The sequence below is a fragment of the Pygocentrus nattereri genome, chromosome 12, assembly GCF_015220715.1.
Source record: "Pygocentrus nattereri isolate fPygNat1 chromosome 12, fPygNat1.pri, whole genome shotgun sequence".
Lineage (NCBI taxonomy): Eukaryota > Metazoa > Chordata > Actinopteri > Characiformes > Serrasalmidae > Pygocentrus > Pygocentrus nattereri.
The window spans coordinates 23,904,380-23,925,435 of NC_051222.1; the positions used below are offsets into that span (position 1 = coordinate 23,904,380).

A 21,056-nucleotide genomic window follows, 5' to 3' on the forward strand; every position below is an offset into this window, starting at 1 on the left:
GAGACATAGAAAGACAAAGACATTTCCATCATATAAACCTCTAGGATAGTCTACACACAGAATCTAAAATAAAAATATTGTTTTTAAATAAAATAATCTCTTGTATTTACCCCCTTGGTGTTTTTTTCTGTTTCATTGTATTTCAACCTGGAATTATTATAATTTTTTTTGGGAGTGGGTGGGGGTTACCATCTACCATTTCGTGTACACAACATGCTTATCACTTTGAAGATTCAAAGTATTTTTATTTTGACAGACAATAATTTAAACAAAACATTAGTTTGCATCAATATTCACCCCATCAGTAGATTTTAGAGCCATCTTTTGCTGCAATTACAGCTGCATGTCTCTTGGGTGTGTCTCCCTTAGCTTAGTGCATCTAACCACTGGGAATTTTGACCATTTGTCAAGACAAAACTGCTCCATCTTCTTCAAGTTAGATGAGTCTCGTTGGTGTACAGCAGTCTCCAGGTAATGCCACTGATTCTCAATTGGATTGAGGTGTGGGCTTTGACTAGGCCGTTCCAAGACATTTAAATGTTTCTCTTTAAACCAGTTCAGTGTAGCTTAAGCAGTATTTTTGGGGTCATTGTTCTGCTAGAAGGTAAACCTTTGTCCCAGTCTCAGATCTGTGGCAGAATGTATCAGATTTTCCTCAAGAATTGCCCTATATTTTCTGCCATCCAGCTTTCCATCAATCCTGACCAGATGAGCAGGTGTATTATACTGATATTCAACAATTTGGACTATTTTGTTAGGTCCATTACATAAAATCTAAATAAAAATCCATCTTAATTCCAGGTTGTAATGCAGGAAATCCGGAAAAACACAGAGGGGGTGAATACTTTTGGAATGCACTGTATTTAAGTACTGAACAACTTATAGAACCACAGTGAAAGTTCTTAGTACATCCAATATCTATCAGCAGAGAAACTGAAGTGTATGTTCTATTCAAGTCAAGAGGCTTTTTATTGTCATTCCATCTACGTACAAGTACACAGTGGAGTGAAATTACGTTCCTCCAGGAACATCACGGTGCAACAAGGAGCAAAGAGTACAAAGGTACAACAAAAATTAAACTAGAAACAGTAAATATGATAAATTAAACGGCATTAGACACAGTAAACAAACAGGACAGTGCAGCACCGACACATCACTCATTCTGGACATGAGGTAGTGGAATAAGGTGCAGAGATATTAAGATGCTGTGATCTGTGAGTCACGCAGTCAGATGACAGACATAAACACAGCAGTTACTGAGGTAGAAAAAAGACCTGAGTAAAACAGTGAAAACACAGTGTAGCAGCAATGATCCAGTGCAAGTAGAGCATCAAAAGAGGTGTGTGTGTGTGGAGTATGCGTGTGAGGGGGGTGGGGGTTAGCTCAGTCCTTGTGAATTTAAAAACCTGATTGCTTGAGGAATAAAGCTGTTGCAGAGTCTGGCAGTGATGGCACGGATGCTCCAGATGGCAGCAGTGAAAAAAATCCGTGTGAGGGATGTCGTCCACAATGCTAGTGGCTTTCCAGATACAATGTGTGGTGTAGATGTCCATGATGGAGGGGAGAGAGACCCCGATGATCTTCTCATCTTGCGGTCTGAGGCGGTGCAATTTCCAAACCAAGCAATGATGCAGCTGCTCAGGATGCTCTCCACAGTCCCCTGTAGAACATGGTGAGGAGGGGAGAGGGGAGATGAGCCTTCTTCAGTCTCCGCAGGAAGTAGAGGCGCTGCTGGGCTCTCTTGGCTATGGAGTTGGTGTTGAGGGACCAGGTGAGGTTCTCTGTGATGAAGACTTGGTGCTCCTGATGATTTCCACAGCTATCCGTCCCTTTTTGTAAAAATATTCCCTTCCTCGCAAATATAGGTGAAGTAAAACGTAGAATTTTACTTGATTACATATAACCATAACTAATTACTACCCACCTCTGGAATGACAAATGTGTCTAAATATGGCTTGCGCTTCACAATGACCCCGAGTCTTTGCTCCAAAGAGCGCATGACTTGACTAATGGCTGCGCTTGACCGTATCGTATGTCTTAAGACTAATGTTTATATCATGCAATGGCAGTGATCCATGGCACGAATTCATCCATCAGCATCAAGTTAATGGCGCTCAGTAAATAATACGCAGCTCTTGTCTAATGGAGACTAATCTGAGTTGCTGCAGTGTTTCTTCAACTCTTGCGATGAGCTTTGAGGAATCTGTCAGAGGAACCTATTCACTCAAAACTCATGTAATAACAGCAACAGCAAAAACATGCCTAATATGCTTGTGCTAACAGGTAACACAGTAACCCCACACAAAATCGGACCAATCTCCTTAATGCGATGGCAATGTATATTAATATACTTCTGCCTGTCGTTGGAGAGTCTGGTGCATTCCGGCCTTTAACGTGACCAAGAGCCTCCTACTTTGAAAGGAACTAGCACTTTGCCTGACATAATGACCAGCGTAATAACCAGCCACAGACCACTGCTTTAGCGTGGTGTTTAGGGGGGATTTTCAAAATGGGGCTACATTAGTGCAAACCCACAGGTAATAAATGAGCTTGATGTAGGCTTGACATCTTTTAGAACTATCACTTTATAAAGTTACATTATTTACCAGTGTAATGTTAGCATAACAGAAGTTAGGCTTGCACTATTAACATATATGCTCGCAGCTTGAATATGAGTTGTTTAGGCGTTTATCGTTACACTTCCAAGAGAAATCACACGTTTTGCTTGACTCTGTACATGCTGATGAGTAATTGTAGACATTTGCGTAATGAGGTTGTCACACATGGCTACACACGACTCTGGGTATCTGTAGGCATTGGGTGAAGGTATGTATAGAGCCTGACAGTCTTAGAAGCTGACAGATGTGATACAAGATAATAACAGTTTATGTTAATTTAGACCCAGCTGGAGCGCTAGCTAAATCTAAGTCTTTATGGAATCATTTATGACCTCGCTTAATTGTAAAAAGCCCGTACTGTATATATACTGGTTTTATTCATTTATCACTTGAACAATAACTGAGCTTGTTCCATACTGCGTTGAAATTGTCATAATATAATTTGAGGACTCATTATAATCATATAGCAAGCCTGCTATAGAATCAATATTTCAAAGGCCAGTATTATGATTTACAAACAATATGTTGAGCAGGCCTAGTGTTTAGCTTATTTTCAGAGAATGCTGCAGAAGGCAACTTGAAGTCGAAAGCTTATTCGTGTCCCCTCACCGCTCTCATTCCTCTCCTGTCGGAGCACAAATACAACAGCCTTCTGCTAATCTTTCAGCAGTCCCCAGGGAAACGCTGCTCTCTTTCCGGCTGCAGCTGGCTACAAACGTTTGTATCACTGCAAGGTTGAGTAAAACGGTTGCTCTGAGAGGTTAGACGAGTTCAAACGTATTCTCAGTTGGTTGCGCTTCAAACGTTTGTTCTCCACACTCATCCTGTAGGACCAGCAGACACACTAGGCTGATACGATGTGCTGTCTTATAACAGACTGGCACCGGGCGCCCTGCTGCAAGTGTTTGGATAGACGCTGTGCTGTGATGAAAGAGGCCTAGAGAGCATCCTCCCTAAACTATAGGCCAATGAATTCTGCTGCCCTTCATATTCATTTAAGATAACGTAAGTTATCATTCAGCAAAAAATCTAATTTACAGTTTCCCCCAGTCGGTTAGCCATATCTGGTGTCTGAAGTTTCCTTCTTGCCTTTTTTGCTCTGAGCCACAAGGCTGATATAGCCTCAGACTTTTCATTTATTTATTTATTCATTAAGTCAAATAGAGACAAGTTATTCCTTCTTTCCAGAGGTTCCTTATGAAAACAGATATATGATAATAAAATGAAGCTCCACTCTTACTTCAGATCAGAAACAAATCCACAGATATTTCGGTCCATTCTTTCACTGTCAGATGACCACGCAATTCAGCTGTTACTGAGGAAATAAAATAGACCAAAAAGAACATTTACACATCAAACAAAGAAGCTGCTGGACTGACCGTCTCAGAGTCCAGACCTCAGCATTGTTGAATGTGTTTGGAATTACTTGAATTATGAGAAGCAAATGCTGCATCCAAATTTCTAACAGTCAACTTTTGAGGTGTGAACAAATATCCCTGCAGATTTCTTTGAAAACCTGAAAGCAAGTCTAGTAAAAAGAATGGAAGCTGTAACAAAGGAAAAGAATGGACATGATAAATACTAAAAAAAATAATGTTTTATTATTATGTTTTTGGCAAATGTACGCTTTCTGCTTTTTTACTGAAAGTACAAAAGAGCAAATTAAAGGCAATTTTAAGTGGAAATGAAGTAAATGAAGGATGATCTCTGAATTCGCGCAGTGCTGCGCTGTTAGCTAGAAAAATCAATAAATATACTCTGCATAGTTAAAAACCACAGTAGCAGCTATTTTGAAGCCAAATCATTACAGCCTTAGTCAGTTTCCAGATACAGAACATTGTTTGCTTTATTTAGGAATGTTTGGCACAAAATATAAAAACAAATCAGCAGTTTCATTTGAGAATAAGTGATATATTACAGGTTCAAGTCAACACTTAGTTACAGTCAATTTAAAATAAAACATGCTACAATGAGTGGCGTAGCTGTTCTTATGGGCATTATGTCCCAGAGACACTGCTGTAGTGAGCACGACAGCTACCAACTGACCTGTTTCCCTGTGTCTTCCGTAACCATGCAGAGTCATTTATTCATTCATTTATCTACAGTTTTAAAGGCAGTTACAGTTGCTTACCTCACATTTCTCTGCCTAGTCACTATAACAACGTACAGCATAATACAGCAGACCTACTTTTTATAGCAGCAGACATTGATGTCCAGGCCAAAAAGCTTGAAGACTGTAAAGTTCTTGTAATTTCAACACAGTATTTAACTTCCAATTCTACTGAATATTATCTTTATCATGGTCAACTAGCTTCCTAGCTAGGTAAGTAGCCTACAGCAGGGGTTCCCAACCTTGTTAACATTGCAGACCACATGTACTGGTAGGGAAGTGGGGTTGGATGTAGTGAGACACACGATTAGCCTATGTTTTGCTATAGTTGAGGAATGTTTTGTCTCCGATTGTGAAGAAATTGGACAGCTTTATAGCCTCATTGTCTAGGTTCTCTTTGCATACCATGTGGTTTTATCAGACCCTTATTTGCTAATTAATTTATTTTTTTGTTGTTGTTTTCAATGTTTTTTCTGTTTGCAGCTGCAAATAATGCTTTGTTAATGTTGTCAGTTTCCTCTTTTTTTGACATCTTCACTTAGTCATTAGCTGAAAGTTGCCAACAGCATGTGCACGCATGTGATATTTAAATTACATAAAATTAGTTTACAAAACATTTTAATGGCAAGAATTAAGGCTTATATAAACATGTTTTGATCTAATAATATGATTTACATTAATAGTAAGAATCAAATCTTCAGGCTACTAAATACCCCCTGCTTACTGCTTGTTACTGCAGCCTGGTACTGGCCCACAGCCTCATGATTGGGAACCTCTGACCTACAGGAGCGAACACAGCTCAGCTAATTTCCCACAGTCTGGAGAAACAGTCAAGCAGGGCAGTGCTGTGTTTACATTTTGACATTGAAAAACAGCCTTGTTCCATGCCTTATTTCATAACTGATAGTAAAACAGTGGCCTATGGTGGCATGTAGCCATGTAAACTTGGCCACGGTGACAGCAGCCACTGACAACAGTGATGATCTCAGAAGAGCTTTTTGGCAATGTCTCTTTATTTAACATAGATAAAGGCACGAAGATTTGCTCATAACCCCCTTATATTTTATAATATTTTCATTGGCTTTCTATCTAAGGCCCCTTCAAGCCCCCCCTTCCAGTAAAACATTTCGTAAAACTGCCCTTAAAATGCTTTTTTCAAAGTTGAAAACACTTCAGGTCTGCCAAACAATTACTATAGTAACCTCACACTTGGCATTTATGGCAAATTAAAAACACTAAAATAAGGCTCTAAATCTAACTTATTACTGCATCCAGCCCTCAGTCCTCAGAAAGCGCAGAGCGTCCTCGTAACCTTCCTGATGTATGGCTTGCATTCTGGGCAGGGATGGAGGGAACAGGGCTTGGTTCAGTCGTTTGATGTTATCCTTAGAAAACTGAGAGAAAGAGAATCAAAGCAACAGCAAAAGATCAGTCACTTCAATACACGAGCCTTTTCCTTAAGCATACACTGCCTGTCAAAAGTTTGTGATCACTTAGCTTTTCGAAATGGTTTTAATACAAATGAGCATGTTTTCTTTAACAGTTTTCACAATAAATGACCCAGTCAATGCCACAAATTTGCTTCCATTTAAATAGTGATGTAGAATTAGTGCAGAATTTGAAATATTTGAACTTATTATTATTATTTTAACTGTAACTTTTCTTTCCTTTACTTTTTTTTTAAAAAAGCTTTGTTGCTTATTTCCTTGTTTAAACGAATCCCAGATATTTGGTGCAGTCTCAGACTTCTGGACCCTGCAAAATACTTATTAAACAGTTTGTGGCAGTGCTACCTTTGGAATAAAGTCATAGCCCCCACATTTGATCTCCTTGTTGTGAAGACAGTGCTCATCACTCAAACCGTTCACCTGTTTAAACCATCTTTGGGCCAAAGGATTTTCATTATGTGCTTTTAACAATAGTTTAAAAACGAAAACTTACTCAGGAAAAACTTGCTCTTCATAACAGGAAAACACTTGATAAACATAAAGCTTAGTGCTGCAAAGTACCTAAAGCTTTAGTATATATACACTATACACTATAACTGTAACTATGCACTATAATCTGAGTATTATCTGAAAAGTAACAGGGCAAAGTATCCCTGAGTTTTTGACAGGCAGTGCATTCTTACAGATCTGACAAACATCTCACTGATATCGAAATTTGTGGAATCAGACTTTAAAAGAAAGGAATTTGTTTCAATAGTATGACATTTTTCCAAAGTTAATTATGACTGCTGTTCTATAGAATAATTACACAGTGGCCTTGTGTGGTTACTGAGCCAAATGTCACCTCAACTGAACCAAACTGACCTAAACCAAAGGTTTTAATAAATGAACTTTTCTTGGTTTGTGATAAATCATTAGATGGAAAGCTGTTTACATGAAGTAATAACTATTCTAAAGGTTACATTAAGATGGCCAGACTCACTATAATGCTCATGTTAGCCACTCTGAGATGCAGCTTCCTGCGGCCGGTGTGACGTGGGCAGACGTCCTGTGAGCCGCTGAACGGGGACACAGTGATGGTACGTCCCACAGGAAGGATAGGAATACTGTCTGTAAAACCACCGTCTATCCATTTCTATTAGTAAAAAGTGAAATCACCTTTTACTTAAGGGTTTGATAAAACAGGTGTAAAAGTTGTGAAAGTGAACCATTGTGGTTATATCAATAAGAGTTCTTGTTCAAGACTTCTGATGTATTCACCTACCACTGTAAAGCAATATAGATACGAGCATCTGCTAAACAGGTAAATGTAGGAGGAATTAAAGGGAAATGCTGGACTCAAACTAAAGTCTGATATGCTATTTTTCATGTTTTTCATCAGTTTGACATAATTTATGATTCTGACATTGCTTTCAGATGTTCATTCATCAGCATTCCCTCACTACAATACCCAGCACACATTATGCAAATACATCACACAACCACTGTGAATCTCTGCGGGTTAACTCTTACATCAACCGTTGAATAAAATCATAAAGAAAACAGTGATTCTGTCTTTATTCAACACAAAATATACACCAGAAACATGTTTTTTTACCTTTTCAGCCAGAGAGAAGAAGCCAAACTGAGGTAAGCTATCTATAACCAGGTACCTCACTGACCAGCTTTTGGCTTGTTTTCCTCCTCATCCGTCAAGTCATTTCTCTTCTTTCAGTAATCTATTCTCTCCATTCTAACGATGATGTGAAGATCGTTACAGTTATATATGATATGGTGTAATAAGATATTTGGCACTAACATTAGCTATATGCCTTCCTTCTGTATTTGCCAGCTAATGAAAAAAAGAAAAAAATCCCACTCCCAAACAAAAAAATCCACTTTAAAGGAGTTGTAGTTCTTCCCATCTTCAAGATACATCATCAAAAAGTGCTTTTCCCGTCCCAGCTTTAACACTGGATGCCATACATAAAACTATCACAATGTGTATCGTAAACATTTCAGATCAACAGAAATATACATTTACTGTATCCCTGAAAATAACTGCTTTCATTCCCTGGCATATGACAACATCTGCTTGAACTGCTTCATCCTGACTCAGTGCTTAAATGCCGATCAACATTAGTTATACTAGAAAATCTGTTTTGAGTTGTTTTAACAACCTTACTCTGTCAGATGAAGGAATGAGTTGAAGTGCAGGACCCACATCCACTGCCCATACATCTGAAAAATAGCCCGCATAAGGCTGTTCCATGGCCAATCGCTATGAATCATGCACCCAGCTAGTGTTTAGAGTTGAAAGACTCAAGTACGCTAGAGGCCATTACCTGCCCTTGGAATTCCACTGGCTTCAGTCCAGCATAAATGGGCACAAAGCTGCTGGCCAAAAGGACCTTCAAGAACAATATAAACATGAGGCATATATCACAAGAGGAAATCAAAGAGCTTTTCTCTCTTTTTTTTTTTTTGAAGGGTGGGAGGTGTGAAGTGAGAGAGAACAAAGCATAGAGAGAGAGAAAGAAAGACAGACAGACAGACAGAGGGCATACTTCAGCATTTTTCGGATAGAAAAAAATGGCTTAAGCTTAAGTCAAGCTTGTCCAAAAGGGAGACCTCCTTACATCATCTCCTCTATTTGATAGGCTTGATTTTAGCTTAAGCTGTTTCTAACAGAAAAACTGTGGGTAAAGGCAAGGATGAGGATATGCTTCCTCTGAGTCACATAAAACCACATTTTTTTGAACAGTCACTACTGCAACTGGACAGCTCAACACATTTGGACTGACTCAGAGAGAGTACGGCCAGTTATGCTCTCCTGGGACTCCCGGCCACGTATGGATGTGACAGTGCCATGATTGAACTTGTGATGTCACGTCTTTCATGTTAATTGATCATTGTCATAAATGACTTAATAGCAAATATCAATAATGAAACAGGCACAACTGCAATTACGCATCTAAAGTTGTGCTAAGATATTGCCGCTGATAGGCTGATCTACTCAGCCTTCAACCTTGGCACAACAGTTTCAATATCCCATATATCCCAACATTCTTCAACATCGTCTTACTAGCAATCTACAACACTACTAGTATTGTACTGTACTGTATTTACCACAGTAGCAGTAAAGTAAGAGACTGGATATGGGAATAAGGATTACAGGAACGCTGTGTATTATTGCGTAATAATCATTCTCCTAAGCATTAGGCTGAGGTGTGAATACCTTAATGAGGTCGTCTCTTGAGGTGAAGCTGGACACCATGCTGTTCTTCCCTGTCCTAGAGTTGGTTATGGAAATGTGGAGGCGCTCGTTGGCTAACAGGTGGGCATTCGATGGGAGAATGTCTTCTATGCCGTCTCTAGAGTTCAACAGCAAGACAGATGCTCGTTTGTCATCTTTGCATAATTAACAACCTCGGCAGACGAGAAATTTTCCCAAACACCGTCTCATAATTACACAATCTGTTTGGCCGAGCCACTTAGGTAACGACACAAGAGGCACGTTCAGCCTGAAATTCATTTTCAGAGATTTTTTTACCTAAATGCGTGTCGGTGTCTATCCCTTGAGAGCAGCACTTTGAGAGGATCTGAAGCCACTGTTGTGTCCCAGGGATACACTGTCTATCTCAATATATTAGTATTGATGTCATAACAACACAGATTTTTAGTTTTAACAATATTGATGGATAAATACTTGAGTGAAAGTCAGAGACTACCCTTTATATAAATAATTTCCGGGCAAAATGTCCTTCAAGTACAAGTTATCCATTTTCTAATGCAGAAAACATAACCAGATGCAAAAGTAGAATTATATGTTTTGTAAAGTGAAAATAAATACATATAAGACACAAAATGTGCCATAACTTTCACACAGGTATGTTCCCAATATGTGAATTTCAGCAAGTAAATAAATAAAGTGCATTAAAATGTGGAATGCAGACGTGTGTTTTCAGTAGAGGATGTTAAGCATTTTTCCTTAGAAAATCAACAAAATGTCATTTGACCAGGGGTGCCTAAACTTTCGCACAAGACTGCATTTAACATTTAATGGAAAATTACACAGACGCCTAAATAACTAAATATAATATGATTTTTTTTCAGTATTTATTGTGTCCACTCTTTGCCTTTATTACAGCTTCCATTCTTTACAGGAAACTAGCTTTCAGGTTTTCAAAGAAATTTGCAGGGATAATTTCCACACCTCCAAACTTCAGTCTTAGATGTTGGCTGCATTTTTTGCTTCTCGCAGCCCAAACGTATTCAGTGATGTTGAGGTCTGGACTTTGGGGTGGTCACTATTGTTCTGAGAGCAGCAGCGTCTTTGTTTTTTTTAATAACAGTAATGGCTTCATAGTGTTGAGTTGTCTTCTCACAGTGCATGGATGGACAGAAACATCTGTGATTTATTTTCCCGATCTGAAACAAGAATCGCCCTGCGATGGACTGGCGACCTGTCCAGGGTGTATCCTGCCTTCCGCCCGAAGACTGCTGGGATAGGCTCCAGCACCCCCCCACGACCCTGACGGAGAAGCGGCTAAGAAAATGGATGGATGGATGGATGAAACAAGAATCAATATCTCTCAAAGATGAACGCTTTAAGTGCTATTTATCTGATGGTGACAGTTGTGGTGGTGTACCAAGTCTTGCCACAGTTGATAGGAGTTATATACTAATACTATTAATACTCCCTTTGGCACAATGAAGTAAACGAAACAGAACAGTCTATTCAAAAACGAGCTATAGTTGTAAGACACAGAGTAGCAGCACTCAGGAAATTTAAATACATGCAAATTTAAGTATCATCTGACAGTGAGATACATTTGGATTTTAATTTTATCAATAGCGGCCAGAACGAGGCCACTGTGAGATGTGTGCAGAGCCCAGATATTATTTTTTCGCTCCTCGACATGCGGCAAGGTGTTTAATATCATACCGCTGCTATCTGTGCTTGTATCTCTATCTCCCATTACTTGAGGCAGCCATGACACATTTGAGCATCGGAATGGCACTATCTTCGAACCGTTCAAGGCTCATTCTCGCAGGGCCAGCGACAGCTTTTTCTTCAACATCTCTGCTTCCTCTGACAGGCCTAATACGGCTGCAGCAGGAGATACACTTGTGGTGCCCCCGAAACAGCAATGGTGATTCATATTTCATGTGGAGATGAAATGAATGCGTTCTGGAGGGTGTGCATCAAGTTACCTCAAGGTCAACACAGCCTTGTTCTCCATCTCTCTCTTTCGCTCTCTCTCTCTCTCTCGCTCACAAACACACACACAATTATCTCGTAACAGCATAGCGTCAATCCTCCACACCCAAAGACATTCACAATAAAATACTGTCCTGTTTCTCGCTCCTGTTCTTCGACAGAGTCTCACACCTGCTCAGCATTTATCTGCCCCATGGTTCTGGAAAATCTGTCTTGCCAAAAAGCTGGGTAAGGGAAAAAACGGATAGCTGCAGAAGTGCGAATGCGAGTTTCATTGGGCCAATTAAGTTAATTTACAGGCATATTCATCTGTTTTACGAGCCAGGCTCTGCCAGCAGGGGGAAAACATGCATAATAATGGTTGCACAATAAATGGAGGCTGACCGCCCATTTTGCCACTAAACTTCAAGGACCCAGAAACACAAAGGTGTTTAGACAGCCTGGCTTGGCTTGCAGCACTATTGTGCATATTGAGTTGATCAACAGCTAAAGTAAATGCTGATGGTGGTGAGAGAGGTGTAGTCTACATAATATGTAGGCATACTATGCATGAGCTGATTAACAATGGCACCATCTGTCACCAATAGTTTACAGCTATTGTGACTGTCAAGTTGAATAATTTAAATATCCAAAAACATGCTGTCCACTGCTTTAATATACACAAAACTATTTGTCTCGCAATCTTCTTTTAACAGATTTTCGTATAACGTTAGTTCATGTCCGGAATCAGCCCTGATATGATGTTTGGCTTTAGAGCATTCTTTAGTGCAAATTTGATATTTTTTTGCCACCTGCGGTCATGCGTGTTAAGCTGATAAAGCCGTGCTGCAGCCTTTCATGAAAGGAGCACTCATAAAATAAGGGCTTAAAAGCCATTTACTACTAAAACACCCTTGGTCAATTAACAGTAAGTGAAAATAAGTTAACCCATCCTCTATATGGAACACACTTAAATATGGCATTTATCAGTATTGCAAATATAAGGGCACAATCCCTATTTACTTGCCTAATTTGTTTTTGTTTATTTCTTTTCTATAATTTGCTATTATAAAATATTAAATGTGCCATAATGTTTACACATTTTAGGTTTTCCTAATATGTTTAATTCATGTTTAAACAGTCATTGTGCACTAAAATGTGCAGAAATGCCTTCTCTGGAGAGGATGTGTAAACTTAGTTTTACTTAGAAAATCAACAAAAGAGGTCATTTGAACCCAAACTTTTGCATAATTCCAGCACTATTTCGTTCATACACTGCTGCTACGGGCAAGATGTCTTTAACCTGAAACTCCAATGCTGCTCCATGACTGCACCGCTGAATGCTTTTAAAATGTACTCTGTTATGATGGGTCCAGAACGCTGAAAGGGCTTTGGGTTGGATCGAGTAAATTCATCCTGGTTCTTTACATTCTACCAAAAAGATCCCTGACTTTACCTGAGCTCCATCATGAAGTCATATCCTGGGGTCAGTGGACCAAACGTCTGTCTTCTGATGTTGCTGGCAAACCTGTAGGTGAATTCTTTACAATGCTGCAAAAGAACAGATGACAGAAACGAAGAGTTAAAATGTTTTAGAGAAAGTTGTGGTACCGCAGTATCTCTGTGAGTAACAGCACTGTATTATGGCTGTTAACATTATTCAGATTTAGAATATTCACCGATCAGGCTCATTGTCTATTTTATCGGCTCCACTTACTCTATAGGTGCACTTTGTAGTTCTACACTTACAGAGTGTAGTCCATCTGTTTCTCTGCATACTTTGTTAGCCCCCCTTTACCCTGTTCTTCAGTGATCAGATGATGTGATCAGAAAGATGTTGCTGGCATCAAATTTAAAATAAGCATGTATTTTTCAACGCACAATAAAATTTTAAGTTAATTTTAACTCAGGTCCAACATTGGATATGTTGTCTTTGTACTATTTCAATTAAATATAATGGTTTAAATGATTTGCACATCATTGCCTTCTGCCTTTATTTACATTTGGCACAGTATCTCAACTTTTTTGGAAAAGAGGTTGCATGTAGCTTATGCAGTTACTACAGACTAGTTCATGTTGTTTACGGGCTCTTTATAATTGGTCTTTTTGATTGGTTAATGTAGTTATTCAATGATCTGACGATACCCATGATATACTCAGCAAAGCTTACTGTGCCATAATATTGCCCGCTCCTAAATCCATGCTCTCTGTCATACTTTACCTCCAGCTTGTCGGGGGCTGTGATGACTACAGAGGCAACCAAAGCTCCAGCTGAAGCCCCTGCACAGGCTCTCATAGAAGCCAGTAGCATGTTGCCGTGTCTGAGGAACGCTCCCACTGCACCAAGCTGGTAGATACCCATAAAGCCACAGGCAGCGAATGACAAGTTCACCACTGTCATCACTGCAACCCATAGACCTGGGATGCAAATCACAAAAAAAAACAGCAAACTGTGTTCTGTATATGGCTGCCAATTCAATCGAGGGTTGTACCAATATCAATTACATTAGTAATCAATTGATGCACCAATTACTGTGATGATTAATTGAGTTTTTACAAAAATAGCCAACCACTCAAAGATTCCAAAATACACAATTGGAAAAATATTCACAAGAAACCCTTTAAAAGGTAATATATAAAAACACAAACGGCATTAAGTCTTAAATAGGAATTATCATCAGGCAAATTACCAACGAAGCATTGCAAACTCACTGCGAAGGTCATTTTTAGTCCGTTTATCTTCTTTTTTATCTAGTGGTCAGTCTAATTGATTAATCACAACAGCCCTACTAATGTATGCTATCGGGTAACTTTCCAAGTCTCTGAATTTAACAGTGATGCTGTGTCAATAGTTCAGAGGCAAATAAATTCAGCAATACAGGACAGATAGCCTGTTCAAAGTTGCACATTTAGTGTGTTTGTTTTCCCCAATGCCTCTCAATGAGAGCTTCAGCACTGCAACTTTTCCAAAACACCTGAATCAGCGTTTTAGCTCACAGTTAAGCCTTTCGTGGGTTCACTTAGGTGTATATTGAGAAACAACAAATTGTGCAGTGTAGTGCAGATTGAGAAATAAAGCTTAATACAAGCAATACTGACCTACTGAGTCTCTGTTTGGAGTTTAAATGTGTGATTTTCTCTGAGTTTAAAACGAGCCTGTAGCAACCAATCAATGAAGTCAAGAATACTGATAGTAACAATGTTTGGAAAATAATGTATTTATTGATTATTGATTAGTTAGATTGCTGCACAGCTAGCAATGTCACTTTTTGGAGGGAAAACATTCAAAAAGATGATGGAGGCTACATCTGTGTGAAGTGCTGCGCAGCTGAATAGCAAAAATCTTAAGTAGATGTTGTAACACTGGGAAACTGCTTATAGGGGAATTCCTGCATGATGAAATGGTTAAGATGTAAACACTAACTCAGAGTGGTTTGATGCAAAATGCTCCGTACTCCAAGAAACTTGCTGAATCAGACCTGCTCACAGTGCTGGTGATAGGAACCAGACGTCTGGAGTATTTAATGCCTCTTACAACTGCTTTACAGAAAGTTATTAGATGAAATGATTGCAAACACACTGTCTATCTGAGACATTTTTATGAAAGTTGTGAGATGAGATTTTGCCTAAAATATATTTCAATTTGATTCATGGCAGAGAGGTACAGGCAGGGTATTGTAAGGCAAAGAAAAATGATTAATTTTTCTTATTTAACCCTACTTTATCATTATCAACATTGTGGAGCGTGATTACACTGGTCATTTTAAATAGTATTTAAAATGGCTATATTTGCGCTGTAGACATCTTGACTACTGTAAAAAAAAAAAAAAAAAAAAAGTCAGTAAGTCTCTCTACAGAGAACCGTTTCACATCAGTCCACTCTGAATGACTTTTACATCATCAAGATTTAATTATGCAAATTCTTCTTTAAAATACCTTCTCCATCCACATTAGAAACAGCTAGTTTGTGTTTCCACTCACTGACCACTTTTTCAGCTCAGGTCCTCTATAGATAAATACAACCACTACAAGCTATGGTCCAAATGTTGTTGCACAGTCGAACAGCCCCCTCTGCCCCATTCATCATTGGTCAGTTTCTGACCACAGCAGTGCTGTTAACCAGATTTTATTTGGGCGATGGATCATTCTCAACGCAGCAATGGCAGTTTGGAGCTTTAACACACACCAGTGTCACTGCTAGACTGAAACAGGAAGCTCCATGTAGAGCTGCCATCCGTCAAGCATTTTCACGTGTTGGCATTTTAATGAAGTTTGCACTGCTTCTTTTCATCCAGTCAAACCAAATAATGGGTTTGATTGGTTCAGATTACCCTAAACATATGATGTTGTTTGGTAAAGGTGCGCTGTTGGTGATGTTTAGACACTATGCAGCACGTGAAAGTGATGACTGAGCTGAACTGACATCTGTCTAACTTAGACTGGGGGCAGTCATGGGCAGGAGGTTAGGGCACCACCCCTGTGACCAGAAGGTCGCCGGTTCGATTCCCTCACCTGACAGTACGTGACTGAAGTGCTCTTGGGCAAGGCAGCTAATCCCCAACTGCCCCTAGTGTGTGTGCATTCACTAGTGTGTATGTGGTGTTTCACTGCGTGGGTCAACATGCAAAACGGGCTGAGGTGGAAACACTAGCTGACCAGTAATGAAGGGCTACAGGAGTGGTCACTAATCCTGCTCCTGAGGCTTCACAGTAAGTCCGATTATATAAACGCACACCACTAGTAAAGCGGTCTTTCACACGGAGCCCAAAACCGACTGAACGCGGCGCTGCGTGCGGTTTTGCGCCTTTAGAACTGGCAAGTTGTACCGATGCAGCAAAAAAAAAAAAAATGAAGCTAACCAATCCGAATTCCGTTGTCATGGTTACTGCCCAAACGAATCAGGCTGACCAATCAGAGTCCCGTTGTCATGGTTACAGCCCTAACGAACGTTTGGCAGAACCGTTGCTGTGCAGCGGAGCTCCGCAGTTTATTTGACCAAGCACGGACTATAAAAATGCGGAGGCTAAAGAAAACACATGACATGACCGAGCTGAACCAAAAGTGAGACAGTGAGTACGTTACAATTACTGCATAGAGCTTGTTTTGGTTCTCAGAAACATCGTAATCACTTTATTAACTACCAAGTTATGCATTCTAGGCTGCGACGCCCCCCGAGTAGCGTTACCTTAGCTAAACAACAGGAGCTGTAAACAGAAGCACAGCCTCGAGCAGAGCGGGGTGAACTCCGGCTGTGCGTGATTTAGCTGCAGTCCCTTTTCGTCTCCAACGCCTCAGACCTGGTGTGAAGAGCCCACTACGCTAAAAATCGCCTCCGTTTTCTCGTCCGAATCGCACTTGGTGTAAACAGACCTATGGTTTCAGTTTTGAATGACATTCAGCTCACACAGCCGGATGAAGGGGCCGTTTATGTTTTTGCTTTTGAAACCTGCAAACATGCAGCCTGGGCTTTATGGACTCTAGTTTTCTTGAACTGTGTAAGGTCTAGCAGTGTCCGACTGTCACTGACCTGTTTACTGCATTTAATCACCCGGCGCAGCTCTCGCAGGCAAAACAGCCACCACACGGCTATGAGACCTGCTTCCCGCAGGAACCTTTTTCAAAATAAATGTCCTGCGACCTGAAAGCGGAGAGCGGTTTTAGTCAGTCCACAATTTTAAAGAAGTTAATTTTGAATAGATAAAGTATTAATTCATATAAAGTATTATTACTAGTAAATAAAAAAACTAACTTGTTAGAAATCCAAAAACTTACCGTCTAGCTGAGATTTCGCTTTTTACTCGTAAGTCTTCATGGCGTTTTTTTAATGTATACTAAGTCAACATGCTAAAAGCTTGCCATGAATAAATTTTGGCTCTCAAAATGTTCAATCTTGAATCTCAAAATGTATTACATGTTCAAATTGATTTGTTTGCCAGTTTACACAACTTAATTTGCTTTCTGCTTCTTTATTCGTTGGTCCTTGTAATTTTAGTGATTATTTTTTGCAATTAATCTGAAAGCTTTTGTCTAATAATTAAATTTGTGTGTGTGTGTGTGTGTGTGTGTGTGTTATTGTTTGCTGTCTGATTTTTGTCTTGCTCACTAGCAGATTAGACTTGGATTTCTGTAAAGCTGCTTTGTGACAAAAAAAAAAATCTTCCTTGAGAAATTCTCGCATGTAAGAATTTGAATCAATTCAAACATTTATCAGTTAGATTTTTAACATGTGTAAATGTCATTTTTACCCATGAACATGTAATCACCATAGGTTAAAATGCGATTAGTAAACATTGTTCCTTTAATCAAAATAAACTGGTAAAATGCCATGAGTCCTTACGAATGAATACTAAGAATATGTCAATTTAAAGCTAAAACAGCTTTTCATAGTGACATGATCAGTCTGAAGTACATTTCCAAAGCAGAACAATGTGGGAATATTGTTTAAAAATGTTTGGTTGAATAATCATCTCTATTTTGGTCTAGGCATAGGAAAAAAAAGATCTCCTAGGAATGTTCAAAGCAAGTCTTTAAATCCTCTTTGTCATTATTACTTAATTTGATGGTCTTTTTCTCTCATTATTGCTATTCCAGAGGGCCCAAATATATGTAATATATGACTGTTTAAGTCCAGTTGTTGAGGATTTAGTGCCGGTGGCAATTCAATAACAGTCAGTTCACATGGGAGCCATCTGAGAAAAGTATGCTTAAACACATGCCAAGTACAACTTCAAGCTCAGTAGAGCACCACCAACAGTGAATAGCCTTTCCTCACGATCAGTCTAAACGTCTTCTCTAAATTACCCCTGTGTCACTCTTGGGCATGCAATAAACAGACATATTGCTGCAATGCTCACAGCAGCCCATGAGGCCATGACAACACATCTGTTATTAAGAAACATGGCCCCACTAAAGATCCATTAGCCCTCCGTGGTTTGGCCCTAATTGTTCTTACTCTGACTGGACTAAAGCTTAATCGCTCAACATCATCTGTGTAGAAGGCAAGGCCCTGGAGAACGTATGGAACACAATTCATTGTATGTCTGCACTCAGATTAGAAGAGAATTACTGTAAAGGACAGTTTTAGTCTTTTGTCTGCCCTAACTGTAGATATACAGTACATATTACATACCTAGAGTCCTTTTTTATGTACAACTGTCCTGTACCATAACTTCCAGTAACCTATGACATGATTCTTTATGTTTACACACTTGTTCTCCCTCTTTGTGCAGTGAATGAATGGCTGTCTATGAACTTAATGTCTCTATAAATGCAGGTATAATGAAAATGCTGAGTTGTGCTGCACTTTCCTGCAACAATACCCACTTTTTAAGAGCTATAAGCAAGACATGTAAGTATCTGTCAGTTTTATTGATTGCTTTAAGGGGCATGAGGGTTACTAATTACTTAAAAAGACATACTGGCCTAATACTAGCATTTCATATGGTATTTGTCATGTTGTGTAATATACTGTAGAGCAACACTGACTCCATCAGCCTCATTAGTTTTGACAAAATTTTCCATTTTCTCATTGGTGTCAGTTCTCTCACTTTAATACCAGCAGTAATGTCAGCTATCTGGTTTCTGTCTGCACTTTCATCAGCTGGTAGGGAACAAAAGAAAGAAAAGTTTCACAGTGCCTGCCGGAAAGCATTTGTACTTTAAAAAACAACAAAAAAAGGTTTCCTTCCTCTAACATCATCATCAGATAGAGGTTTTCCTATTTGTTAAACTTGAAAATCGTGTTCTCTGGTTTATTGTGGGGTCACTGTAGGCTGCAAGTAGGTGTGTTTACAACAGACGTATCAATGGTTACCTTTTTCATTTTGCCCAATTAATATAGCCTAATCTAAGTTATGTGCACCTTTATTTTATGGAGGATTTTGTAAATGATGTTGGCTGTGTTGAATTTTGGTGACTAAGCACTAGAATCTGTCTATTTTTTCCTTGACTGGCTTTTTTGTTTTGACTCGCAGTTTTACGTAACATTGTTGACATTTCAGAGATTCAATCAAGTCATAAGAGACTACAGATCACGGGTGGCCTATATTATACCTCAAATGGTAAGACTTTTATTTTAATTTCTGAGGAAATTGGATAATATGTTAAGAAAAATCAGTTGTTGTTCTCTGTAGGGGAAAAAAAACTCCTCTGTAGGGAAAAAAAAACAAAAAACTGGTCATGTGTATCTTAAAGACAAGCTATAAAACAACAACAAAAACATACAAAAAATCAAAACAAAACTTTAATCTATGCAAGTCTATTAGCTCTGCCTGCTCGTATAAAATTATGAGGACTGTTTCAGCCTAGACTGGTTTTTGAATGAGCTACAATACAGGACAGCCAGTCAAAACAGAGGTCATGTACATATCACGGTTGGAAGAAAACCTTGTATCTCCAAAGTGGTAACTTTACAGGAGAAGCAAAAAACCTACTTTTAATGTAAGTCAATGGAACCAGAAAACTAGGTTTTTTCCCAAAAGCAGCTATATATTAGTCTTAAAGGCACAACAGCAAAAATAGCAAGTTTCTAAAGAGAGGCTGGAAATTTATTAGAAAAATGGATCATGACTGTTTTTGGTGCACAAACTCATAAAAAAATACATTTAAAACTAAAGATCAACCATTTCACAGGTTAAATGAGATCTGCTGGAACAATGTAAACGGTGGCAGTGCTGTGGCCCTCCAAGATTTGGAGTAAACCAAGGGACATCCTCCCAAAAGAGATGGAGTCGACTCCTCAACTCCACGCAGAGATTAAGCCGTCCTAAATGTAGTTTACAGCACTGTCACAACTAAGACATTTTCATGACACAGTGCTAAGATTGACTACGGCTGATTTTTAAATTCATATTGGACAAAAAGTGTAAAAGCCAAAATTTGATAACTCACATAGAGTCCACTATGGAGGTAGAGGTGAGCCACTTGAGGTTCATCTTTAGGATTTTCTGAAGTATGATCTTATAGATGTTTAATATTGCCCATTAATGAGCTGGTTTTATTGCCACTTTCAGCACTTTACCTACTTGTTTTATGTTAAAGAATGTTAAATATTGCACTTAAAAGGTACTTGTACCCATTACATTGTTAACTTTGAAACAAGAAATGACCATTGGAGTTCTCTGCTTTTGCCACAAACAAAATAAAAACTAATTTTCAAAGTTTTATTTTGTAGGTTACCAGCATTGTGTTATTTTTACTTGATAATAACCACCCAACTGCAGTTTGTTTGATATTACCTGGAATGCACAATAAAAAAAAAACATGATTTATGAAAATGTATTAAAATGGAGATATCTGTTTTTGCAAATGAGCTCTTCATGTGTTTGTTATGCCCATGATTTTAGGGTTGTCACTTAATGAATAATTACTGACCAAATTTGCGCCCTCTCCACATTGGATTTGATTAGTGACTCTAACCTACTGCAGCTCAGTCATGCTAACCCTCCAAGTCAACACAGTGTTTCCCAGCATGCTCAGCGCATAGCCCCCCGGCGTGTCACCACAAATTTGCCGCTTCTTTACTCTTCCTTATTGTTCTATGGAGTGTGGCTAAGAGAGGTTACAGACTCTGAGGGGAAATACAATTTTGTGTGTGTGTGTGTGTTCGACTAAATACGAGAGAGGAGAGAGTGTGTTTAAGGTGATGGAGCGTGGACGTGTGGTTAATAACGCTTGCGTGGCGGTAAACATCGTTTCTG

General features: G+C 39.1%; 1 protein-coding gene and 1 long non-coding RNA gene across 4 annotated transcripts; one reads left to right on the forward strand and one right to left on the reverse strand.

Annotated features, from left to right (window-relative positions):
* Window positions 1-4,438: 4,438 nt before the first annotated feature.
* On the reverse strand, window positions 4,439-16,992 carry pnpla4 (patatin-like phospholipase domain containing 4). 3 transcript variants are annotated; one of them, XM_017699119.2, is made up of 7 exons: window positions 16,886-16,985; window positions 13,580-13,776; window positions 12,815-12,909; window positions 9,394-9,529; window positions 8,501-8,566; window positions 7,159-7,311; window positions 4,439-6,122 (listed from the first exon to the last, which is right to left on the reverse strand). In XM_017699119.2, the coding sequence occupies exons 2-7, from the start codon at window positions 13,757-13,759 to the stop codon at window positions 5,991-5,993; spliced, it is 762 nt and encodes a 253-aa protein (XP_017554608.1). In that variant the 5' UTR covers window positions 13,760-13,776; window positions 16,886-16,985; the 3' UTR covers window positions 4,439-5,990. The 3 variants fall into 3 exon arrangements, with proteins under 3 accessions (XP_017554608.1, XP_037399728.1, XP_017554609.1); XM_037543831.1 differs by lacking the exon at window positions 16,886-16,985 and adding an exon at window positions 16,544-16,732; XM_017699120.2 differs by lacking the exon at window positions 7,159-7,311 and having other exon boundaries at window positions 16,886-16,992.
* Window positions 16,332-20,519, forward strand: LOC108428250. The gene is made up of 4 exons (XR_001857910.2): window positions 16,332-16,427; window positions 18,632-18,706; window positions 19,359-19,418; window positions 19,990-20,519. It is a non-coding gene; the product is annotated as an uncharacterized LOC108428250 (long non-coding RNA).
* The last annotated feature ends 537 nt before the right edge of the window (window positions 20,520-21,056 follow it).

Bases quoted from the DNA above. Each gene is read 5' to 3' on its own strand.
- pnpla4 (XM_017699119.2), bottom strand. From the start codon at position 13,759: ATGACAGTGGTGAACTTGTCATTCGCTGCCTGTGGCTTTATGGGTATC. The intron at 12,910-13,579 runs GTAAAGTATGAC...GTTCTTTTGCAG, and splicing joins CAGCCCCCGACAAGCTGGAG to CATTGTAAAGAATTCACCTA. The intron at 9,530-12,814 runs GTAAAGTCAGGG...GTTGAACTCTAG, and splicing joins GACTTCATGATGGAGCTCAG to AGACGGCATAGAAGACATTC.